Source organism: Grammomys surdaster, unplaced genomic scaffold (assembly GCF_004785775.1).
Source record: "Grammomys surdaster isolate TR1022 unplaced genomic scaffold, NIH_TR_1.0 126531, whole genome shotgun sequence".
Classification (NCBI taxonomy): domain Eukaryota; kingdom Metazoa; phylum Chordata; class Mammalia; order Rodentia; family Muridae; genus Grammomys; species Grammomys surdaster.
Genome location: NW_021621323.1, coordinates 4,176,755 through 4,187,974, shown reverse-complemented (window position 1 = coordinate 4,187,974; position 11,220 = coordinate 4,176,755). Strand labels below are relative to the sequence as shown.

The 11,220-nt window shown below is 49.9% G+C and overlaps 1 protein-coding gene across 1 annotated transcript; it reads left to right on the top strand.

Moving 5' to 3' along the window:
• The first annotated feature begins 2,322 nt into the window (after positions 1–2,322).
• On the top strand, positions 2,323–7,695 carry CUNH4orf54 (chromosome unknown C4orf54 homolog). The gene has a single exon (XM_028760368.1). The coding sequence runs from the start codon at positions 2,323–2,325 to the stop codon at positions 7,693–7,695; it is 5,373 nt and encodes a 1,790-aa protein (XP_028616201.1).
• Positions 7,696–11,220: the final 3,525 nt, after the last annotated feature.

Genomic DNA, 11,220 nt, shown 5'->3' with positions numbered 1-11,220 from the left:
ATTCGAGGCCAGCCTTGAAAAAACCAAGAGAAAGAAAGAAAGAAAGAAAGAAAGAAAGAAAGAAAGAAAGAGGGAGGAAAGGAGAGAAAGTTACAATACACCCTGTGTGCCAGACCTTTCAGTTTTATATTTTGCTAACCACAGAAAGAAACTCGAGAAAAAAAAAATCTGTTGTGTTGTGATGACAGACAGGGCCATATGACAGTGCCAGAATAATTCTTCCTCGGACTATAATCTCCTGATGAGCAGAAACTCTGCCTCCCGTTTAGCCATGAAGGACACGTGCTACACAGTATCTGGGGCCATCTTCAGGGTTTTCTTACTGCCCAAGGCATGGTCAGTCTCAAAGAAAAGTTAAAATAATGAGTTCAAAATTCTGCTTGCCTGAGAGAAGGTGACTATATTTAATTTCATTTTATTAACAGAATCGTGGTCTTTAATCCCCCAAGACCATAAAGTGTTCTCGGGTTGATTATCTGAACTAGAAAACAAACAAACAAACCCCAACCAAGTTACATAGCTTATTGGTGGTCATACAGATTTGATAGTTGAGGGGGTAAGCAGCCTTGAATGGTTATGGAGGGATCCACCTTGACTGTGGGGCCCACCTTGACTGTGGGGCCCACCTTGACTGCCTATCACAACTGTAAAGGTCTCCGGCTAGACTGCCTAGCTTTGAATCATACACTAACCCCATGTCTCAGGTTCCTCATCTATAAAATCAGTACAGTAGTTGTACTTAACTCAGAGGCTCTTAACAGGATTCAATCATTAATATGCGCACAAATTAAAATGTTCCTAGTTAGTTGTACTTACTAATTAAGAAACTAAGATTTGGAAGGTATTTCTTCTTCTTTCCCTTGACCCTGAGTTACGGCTTTATAACCATAACTTTATTCCAGATGTTTTCAGCCTCTCCTGGGCATGTTTTAGTGTCAGCAGAGGGTACTGAGGGCTTGTTCTAGAGAGAACGGTTGAGTTAGGATGCCTACAGCTCAACAGGGAGAGCAGGTAGAAGCTGCAGTTGTTAGGGGTGCCTACTTCCCACCTACGCACAAGCCTACTCAGAGGAAGGAACCCTTTTCAGCGTGGGGTGGCATTCGTGTCATAAGGGGATGGTTGGCGGTGTTATTTTCGCTTTCCACAAATGTGGATGTTTAAAATAGGGCTTTATCCAATCGGCATAGGTGACACACAGACTATGTATAGTGGTGAACTTGGGCCTGGCAGATGATGAGGGCCCGATCTCACCAAAACTGAGTGGTGGTTTTCCATGGACTGTGCCCAGGGAATCGAACCAAAGGTTGCTAGCACCGACCCCTCTGTTGCCTGGGCAAATCTGTCTGCCAAGGTAGCCCTTGACTTGTTTGGAATGGATCTATCTCAGAGCGGGTGAACTGGGATTTTGGCCGTATTTTCATGGGGCATGCCAGTGGCTCACATTTCCTCTCTGAACCTCCCTCCAAGCCGCACTGTACACATGAAGGGTAAGCATATTCGTTGTTCTTTCCTGTGTTTTGACTCTCTGCCCTGCAGACCTGGCATGCAGCCAGGGGAACCCAATCGCTGGCTATATTTAACAGGACTTATTGTCTTGTAGTGCATTTGCAAGTTTAGGGATGGGTTTGAGCTTTAGTAGTCGCTGTAGGGATTTGAAGTAGCATCCACATTGTCTTCCTGTGTTCCTTCAGAATACCTGTAGTTTATTTAAAGGAGTTTTTAGGTCTCTGAAAATTACCCCTTTAAGCTTTGAGTAAACACAGCAAGGATCCTAGAAGAGTTTTTTTTTTTTTCTATTTTGAAACAAATAAGTTATGTTCCACAGAGTATAAGTCTGGCCAAAGGGAAGGATGACGAAATATTCTTGTCCTGTGAAAACTTTTATGACCACCCTTCATCTGATTTGGCTCTCTAAAGACAATGCAAGTGAGGCAAATATAAAATTACCATATGCACAATGAACAAGTGGGACTTGAAATATTTCTGGAATGTCCTTAATTGATTTGAAGTACAGTGCAAAATTTGAATTTTGAACAAGGAGAGAAACTTCCTTTAATCAGAGGCTGGGGGAAAGATGGCAGCCAGTGAAGGGTAATTGTGTTCTTGCTAGACGCCTCTAAAACAGATTACAGTGAACATTTGGTTGATTTGAATCAGAAGCCACGTTCCTCCCCCACCCCGCCTCCTCTCCTCATCTCTTCTTTTTACCCTCAAGTGTAGCTTCGATATGACTTGGGAATGGACACTAAAAATATTTCTGGAATGACGTGACCCTCTGTCTCCCCATCCAGGAGAGCGAAAAAGCTGTACAGGACACAGCACATGCTTTCCTTTCATTTCTGGCAGACCCGGGGTCAACCTACAGATGCTGCTTCTTCTCTGGCTAATGGCATTCAGACCCCCACCCACCGACACTGTCAGACAAGCAACTGGACAGGACAGCTCAGCAGCAGGAGACTGGCCACAGTCGCGGCCAGAGCCGCAGCCCCCTGGCTACAGACCACCTCTGCTCCCTCTCTTGGAGGCCCTCCCACCTCCATCTGGCTTGCAGAGGCCCCACCGCAGGGGCTGAAGAACTGGGCGGTGGTGACAGTTGTGGCAGTGGTACCTACAGCCTTGGAACCAGCCAGGCAGCCAGGGAACCTGTTTCAGGCCACTCTGCGGCCCCTCCAGGACCAGAGGGGGATCCAGGACAGCCCCAGCGCTCACCACTGCCTCTTCTTGTCTCTATACCCTGGGCAAGGGCTCAGAATGGAAGGCGGTACTTCTGACATGAACTCACAGACCAGACTGACGCCTGCAGAGGACCCGGTGAGCCGACCGCAAGACAATCCGGAGCCCAAGCAGCAGCTGCGGCCACTACCTGCGCTGTCAGCCTCTACCCAGCCTGAATCCAAGTATGTGGAAATGTGTGCTTCAGCTGGAGCGCGAAGGGAGAGCCCCGAGACCATGAAACTGCTACCGGAACCCTGCCCTGAGGAGCAGGCCTCCAGGAGCCTGAAGACAAAATCCCAGGATGAACCCAGCAGCCACCCTCCCGAGGCTCCAGCTCCCGGAGACAGTCCCACTTTCTCCCAGTGCCTCAGCTCCCAGGCTTGTGAGAACGACGTCTCATCGTCCTCCTCTTCTTCCTCTTCCTCCTCCCCAGTGGACAGTGCAGAAGACAATGGCCTTTCCAAAATGGACGATCCCACCAAGTTACTGGGGGTCCTGGCTACCTCCTCTTCATCCTTAGGCTTTGAAAGTGAACCGGAAACGAGCTGCGGACAACACAGGGGAGAAGAAGCAGGAGACTGGGCAGGAGCAGGGGAGGATAGAAGACAAGGGGTCGATGATAGAACAACGTGCAAGGACATTATTGCCAAGTCCCATGGCAAGAGGGGCCCCCTGAAAAATGAGGAAGCACACTACATCACCACCCACGAGATCCAGCTGACTGAGGTAGAGCAGGGTATGGATTTCGACGTGGGGCTGGCTTCTCGCTGGGACTTCGAGGATAACAATGTGATCTATTCGTTCGTGGACTATGCTTCCTTTGGTGGCAGTGATGAGACCCCAGGAGACATCACCACAGAAGAAGATGATGACAATAGTTGTTATGTCAGCACCACGCCAAGCACCAACACCACTCGGACTCCCAGCCCCATTAGCAGCGACCTGGCTCGTCCCAGGGCAGGCAGTAGCGGCCGTGACACCAGCAGCACAGAAGTGGGCAGTGGCCCCTCTGATAGTGACACTATCCCTCCACCCACTGGACCTGGCACTGCCACTCCATCTGAGCCTTTGCTGGAGCTCTGGGAGGCAGCCTTAGGGGCATCGGCCACTGCTGCAAGCAGCTGTGGGGGTGCAGCAAGCCAGATCCACCTGTCAATCAAGCCAACTTCCCGGGCTATAAATGAGCCTAGCAACGTGCATGCAAAGCAAAACATTATTTATGCTGCCAAGCATGAAGGCGACATGAGCCTCCGAGTCTCTGCAGCTGCTGAACACAATTCAAGTTCCCTGAAGCAAACTTCGGCTGCAGCCGTGGCTCAGGACCATGCAAAGAAATTCATTGCTGTCCCTGCTCGCCTGCAAACCAGGTGCGGGGCCATCCGGGCAAAGGAGCTGGTGGATTACTCCAGTGGAGCCTCCAGTGCAGTGAGTGAGCTGGACGACGCCGACAAAGAGGTGAGGAATCTAACCTCCAGGGCCTTCCGGAGCCTTGCCTACCCTTATTTTGAGGCTCTGAACATCAGCTCCCGAGAATCCTCTACCACACTCTCTGAAGTGGGCTTTGGACGATGGTCAACCTTCCTGGACTTAAAATGTGGAGGTGTCGGAGCCAGAGTGGAACAGAGCCTGCTGAGGAGCAGCGCAGCCTCGGTGGCTGCAGGTCTGAGGAAGGGTGGTGGCACCCGAGCCGCTGCAGACCAGCTCTTCCTCCAGGCCAAGAAGTCGCAGACCAAGGCCTTGGAGTTTGTGGTCAGCAAAGTTGAAGGAGAAATCAAACATGTGGAGACGCCCCTGTGCTTCCAAAAACAAGTCCAAACTGGCTCTCGGGTGGTCACACTTTTGGAGCCCCTCAATCTCCGAAGTGAGAGCAAAGCCAGCTCAGCCACTGGGCCCTGCAGAATCACCAAAGGTTCTAACAAGGGTCCAGGTTCCGTGTACACAGACGATGGCTCAGAGACATCAGAGAGTAGCAAGCCTGCCTCCCGCAGTGATGGCCCCCAGAAGAAGTCCAAATTCGCTTCCAGCCTGCTCAAAAATGTCATTTCTAAGAAGATGCAAAGAGAGCATGAGTTCAAAATGGAGAGAGGAGAAGTCACTGATACATCTCACTGTAACCCTCCCAGCACAAAGGAGACAGAAGGGCCTCCTGGGGCTGAGAAGCCGTGGGAGCGGGGTCTGCAGAGGCAGAGTTCACGACACTCTGAGGCTAGTTCTGAGTATACCGTGGTCAGCGTGTCTGATGCAGGTGGAGAAGGGTCTGTTGTAGGTTCTAAATCCCCCATTTTCAAAGCCAGTACTCCTCGAGAGAGCAACACAGGTTCCGGCCGACATTTCTCCGATGGACACACAGAAGTGTGTGAAATTAAAAAGAGTGCTTCAGAGACCGTGAAGGGCATCTTCCTTCGGAGTCAGAACAGCGCCTTCCGGACATGGAAGGAGAAGGAGGCGGAGAAGCTGGAGGAGAAAGCTCCAGTTGGGAAGCTGAAGCTCCCCAAAGGTGGGGACTGGAGGGCTGATTTTGGGGAGATCTCTGCCAGCAAGTCTACTATCATGTCTCGCCTCTTTGTTCCCAACATCCAGCAGACACCCAAGGACAAACAGCCAGAAAAGCAGGCCACCAAGTACCCTGCTGCTGCCCAGGCGACCTCCATGGCAGTGATCAGACCCAAGGCTCCTGAAATCAAGATCCGGCTGGGAAGTGTACAACAGCCAAGTTCAGACTTCAACATTGCCAAGTTGCTCACGCCCAAGCTGGCTAGCGGCAGCAGCTCAAACCTCTTCAAGACCGTTGAGGATAACAGCAGGACCCAGCAGAAACTCTTCCGTGGTGGGGACAATCTGGAAAAGGTACCCCAGTTCCAGGTGAGAGACGTGAGAGACAAGTCCAAGGCCCCAGGACCTCTCCACCAGGTGAGGGATGTGAGAAAGCTAATCAAGGGATCAGGTGACAGCAGTGACAAGGGCAGTGTCACCCCAGAGCAGGGCTTGACAGGGCCTAAGCCTAGGCAGCTGACTCCTGCCTCTGGAGGATCTAGGTCCTTGTCCCCTATGGTGATTACGTGCCAGGCCGTTGTGAATCCAAGAGAAGATGGCATGGATCGAGAGCCCAGGGAAGGCGTAGGCAAAGTGAGCAACGGCAGTAGACTCTTGAACTCCTCCCCAGAAGGGACTGTCTTGGTTCACAGGGCATCTGGCAGGCTGCCTGTGGCCACCATTGCCCCCAATAAATCTGAGCAGGGCTCTTACCTACCTGTGCTCAAGATTGTCTCCAAAGCTTCTGCTCAGAGGACCCCGGAGAAGCCCAAAGAGGAAGAGGTCAAGGAGGAGGGGAAAGCCCCAAAGCCAGCCCGCAACGCCTTGGAGAAGCTGACCGCTGCCGTGAGGTCCATGGAGGAGCTGTACAGCTTCAACAGGAATGAATGGAAGCGCAAAAGTGATCCCTTGCCCATGATGGCTGACAGCCATGTCCTGTCACTCATAGCCAGTGAGGAGAAGGAAGGGGTAGCTGGACCCGAAGGAGACTCTGACAAACTAGCCAAGCAGCTGGGACAGGTGGAAGAACGGGACACAGGACACAAAGGTGGCGTGGTCCTGCGAGCCGCCCCCATAGAACGCCTGCAGAGGAGAAACTCAAACCCCAGCACTGAGAGCGTGTCTGCCCGGGCGGCTGCCTTTGAGAACATGGCCAGAGAAAGGCCCCGGTCTCTCTATATTCCTCCAGTCCACAAAGACGTGGAAAGAACGCAACCTTTGCAGCCCCTCCCCCCACTCCCCAGCAATCGGAATGTGTTCACGGTGAGCTCCAGCAGCACTCAAAAAACTGGAGGTGTTGCTGGCAAGTTCCCACAAGGACCTGCTCCTGAGAGCCTTTCAACAGCCAAGGGCATCAAATCGCAGGGACTCAGATCCCTCAAGATCTCCCCAGCCACCCGAGCCCCTCCCGATGACGCCACCAACAGGAAAACTGCTGTCAGTTTGGAGAAGAGCAACAGTGAGTGTGAGAATTACCTGACTATCCCTCTTAAGGGAAGTGCTGCTTCAGGGGAGTTGCTTGGCAGACCCGGGGCTTCCAGAGATGTGCCCCCAAGCTCCTCAGCTGCCACTCTCTGTAGTTTACCTCCACTGAGTGCCCGCAGCCAGGTCCCCAATAACCCCAAAGGATCTCAAGTCAGCGGAACCAGCAGACCAGCTTGGCGTACCAAACCTGACAACCACCGAGAACCGGTCGCTGCTGCCCCGACAGGGCCACAGAGTCCTGAGCATCCCCCGACTGCTGTCTACCACCAGCAGGCATTGCCCTTCACCCTCCAGGGAGCTCAGCCTCAGGTTCTCTGCTTCTCCCCGCCCGGTATGCCAGCCCCAGCCCCTGCAGGCCCAGCTGCTGTCCCCACAGATCCCTTTCAGCAGACGCAGCCTCAGCAGACGCAGCGCAAGATGCTCCTGGATGTGACCACCGGCCAGTATTATCTGGTGGACACGCCAGTTCAACCCATGACCCGGAGATTGTTTGACCCCGAGACAGGACAATATGTGGACGTGCCCATGACTCCCCAACAACAGCCTGTGGCACCCATGTCCCTTCCTGTACCTCCTCTGGCCCTGAGTCCTGGGGCCTACGGGCCCACCTACATGATCTATCCTGGATTTCTGCCCACAGTGCTACCCCCCAACGCCCTGCAGCCCACGCCCATTGCTCACACTACAGGAGGCAGTGAGCTCTCTGTGGCAGCAGAGACCCCCAGCAAAGAGACAGCTACAGGGTTCACTGAAGCCCCGTACTTCATGGCCTCTGGTCAGTCCCCTGCCGCCTCTTCCTCCTCTGCCCCGGCAGCCACACCCCAGCTTGTGGGGGCCAAGGGCTTTGCTCAGTTGCACGGCAAGCCTGTCATCAGCATCACCTCACAGCCCTTGGGGCCACGGATCATTGCTCCCCCTTCCTTCGACGGCACCACCATGAGCTTCGTGGTGGAGCACAGATGACAAGAGTCTCAGGAGAGCGGAGTGGAGCAGCTCCTGGTGAGTGGATTTTACTCTGATGATCAGGTGATCCGGTGGCTCTGTGTTGGGAGTGGGAGAGTCACAGAGGCTGTCTGTAGACGTGGGCGTTCTGGGAAACCGAGACTAAACTCTGCCTGATTTGTGAAGTTATTAATGTATTGTCCACATTCCCTCACTCCCCAATCTGGACCGCCTTCCCCCTTTGACCATTGCAAATTGCCTGCACATTTCTCCTACCAGAGTACAAAGGGGAATGAACCTTCCACAAGTCTCCACCAGAGAACAAAGAGGAAGGAACCTTCCACAAGTCTCTTGGCCTTTGTTTTAGTAATGGCTGGAAGGAAAAGAAATGAAAGCCTGGTCTAGATTTCTTGGAGTGAGCCTCTCTTTGTTCCTGGCCTCCAGGCAGGACAGGGAAATCACGTTAGCTGAAGTGTGGAGCGTTTCAAATGGATGTTCACTAAAGCCATCAGAAATATTCTTCTCCTTTCTTTCCCATCTGCCCCTTGAAATTTCTTATTCTAAAAACAAACAACCAAAAAGCAACAACAAAAACTGCCTTTTTTTGTTTTGAATACAATATTTTGATTTACTAATGTATTTATTTATTTATTATGTATTTGTTTAATTCTCTTCTTATTTATTATATCTGAGTTACAGTTGCCTCTCCCTTCCCTCCCTCTAGTCTCTCCCTCCCACTTCTTTCTCCCCTAGATCCACTCCCCCCACTTAGAAAAGAGCAGGCCTCCCAGGAACATCAACCAAATACAAGCAAAGCAGCAAGCAACAATAAGACCAGGCACACACCAGCACATCAAGGCTGGGTACAAGGCATCCTAGTAGGAAAGGGTCCTCCAAGCAGGCAAAAGAATCAGAAACTACATTTTTAAAAAGTTCTTGTTTTAAAAAGTTCTTTCAGTTTTCAAATGATCAGAATACTTTCCTTAAGGCTTTTAGTGTATCTTATGTTCTTATGTATGGTTAGATATAACACACACACAAGCACACACACACATACACACACATGCACACACACACACACACACACACACACACAGAATTTGACCTTCAGAAGTGGGTAAGATTCTGAAGCCCAAGTTACTCCTTGGGTCAAGTTGCATTTTATGCCATATTACCCTGGCTGAACCCACCATGCTCCAAGGCTAATCCCCATAAGCACCTACTCTCCCTTTGAAAAAGAACAGCTTCCATACTTACAAAGGAAATCAGAGAAAATCTATTTCTGACACCAAGACTGCTCACAGGCAGGGATTTCTGCTGGAAATACAGTCTGTAGAACTTGATAAGAGGCATGAATGTGAGTGAGTGGTTGGAACTAGGACACTTCAGGTCAAACACAGAAGACAGAGTGAAGATACCTTCTGGCAGGAGCACGTGGGTATCAGAGCTGTGGGCAGACTTGTGTCTCTGCCTTTCAGAGTGAGAAGGGTTGAGATTATGTGCCTCCAGGATTTTTACTCCTTGGTTAAAACCACACTGCATGGGAAAGAAAAAAGGAGCTGAGCTAAGAGAATATGGTAATCTTGGGGGTGACAGACTCTCTGACATTCCTGTTATCTCTAGTGGGGATATATTCCTGCTTCCTGTGTGTGTGTGTGTGTGTGTGTGTGTGTGTGTGTACACAATGCTGATTCAGGCATTATCAAATAAGATAATCACATAGTAAACTTTATGCATTATCAAATTAGGTAAACAGACCTATATTACCATCTTGGGGACATTACTATCTAATCATCCAATGTATATCAGCATGTCAATGGCTAGGGAAGGGTCTTGTATGCTATAAAGTATTTTCCAAGATAAGAAAACACTGCACAGAATCACATTTATTGGGACTTTTGCTTAGAATTCGAGTAAAAGCACAAACGTCATTCTAGTTGCAACCCAGAGAAAGATTGTTGGGATGGTTCCTCTCCAAGAGTCTTCAACATCAGTTCCACCGTGGTGGTGACCACTAGTGAGGAGGGATGGAAGAAACACAGGAAAACTCTAGTGTGCCTGCAGAGGAGACCCAGCACCAACAATTAGCTTTGCAGGACACTATCTTATAGGCAATAGCATTTTGATACCCTGGACAGATAGTGTGATTACCTAGGGCTGTTTGGATCAGCTAATCCCTAGGAGTTTGTGAAAACATGAATGTGCAGGGAGCCTAGGAAGGTGCACAGAGGTCTCATGGTGTCCTCATATGGCAACAACTGAAGAGGAAAGAGAAAGCTGGACTCAGGGAGAGCCATGTTCAACACCCACTTTCATGGTGTGTTATGAGTGGCCCCAGAGGACTTCTGAGACCATCAAACCCAGATCCTTTTGTATCAAAATAGCAGTTGGAAAATGAGGGTTGTTTAAAGAGGTGAGGTGACCCTTCCTCGGTCACTGTCCTGTGTACCACTAGGTTTTCAACGTGGACATTGATCTTAGTGGGTTTTTTTGTTTGTTTTTGTTTTTTTGTTGTTGTTTTTTGTTTTTGTTTTGTTTTTTGTTGTTTTTGTTTGGTTTTGTTTTTGTCTCTGTCCTTTCTTCTTTTCCCTTCCCTCTGGGGACACTTTGACGGTGTCTGCCCTAGTGTTGCCCTTACTGTCTGAGAAGCTATTCTGTTAATTATTTAGCAGCACTAGCTGTCGCAGTGTGGCTTCTCATTTCCTATCCACTCCAACTCAGGTGACTTCAATGGCCTGTCACACACATCTAGACTCATGTTCGGGTCCTTAGTTTTTTCAGGGTTTGTTTTGTTTTTATTACAGAATGAATTGCTCAAAGTGCAGGGCTGGGTGGCCTTGCCAGCTCTTTCACCACAACATCCTTCAAAACATTGAGCATCCCTGGTAGGTCGGTCAGGACTCTGGTCACCTCTCATGTTCTGGTGGACAGAGGCCAGTGGGCTGCTATAAGCCCCCCACTTCATTTTCATTTTAATTACATCCACAATCAATAGATTATTTCTTTCCCCTCCCCTAATATGCCTATGGATCCCTCTCCCAATTAGTATAATATTAATAAAGCCGCAGTTTTGTTCCATAATGTTCCTAATGCGCTTTGATTCCAATCGCCTCTTCTTCTCACTGGGATTGAGCTTCCTTCCAGCTCACTTTCATGCCTTTCTCTGCAGTTCCATCATGCATACACATATTAGCCGAGGCTGGCCTTGGACTTATCTAAGGCTAACCTCCATGCCTGAGTCTCTGATGCCTCTGCCTCTGCTTCCCAAGCACTGCGATTACAGGTGTGCTCTGTCTACCTTCGGATTGTCTTCCTTACCACAATTTAGCCTCACACCGCTGGGTTATTCAAACAAGTAGATACTTTTAAAATCTCTGTTAGGCAAATGAAGCTATAAATTGCCCCAATTCACAGTAAATGAAGTCTGGGCTGTTTGAACTGCATGACTGCGTCTTTACAGAAGGTCTTTGGTCACACTTTTCCCTTACTTTTCCTTTTTCCTTATGAATTCTCCCCTTCCCTTATCAGACCCTTTGTGCCAGGCTT

What these genes read in the sequence shown, in the direction of transcription:
- CUNH4orf54 (XM_028760368.1), top strand. Translation starts at nt 2,323, where the DNA reads ATGCTTTCCTTTCATTTCTGGCAGACCCGGGGTCAACCTACAGATGCT.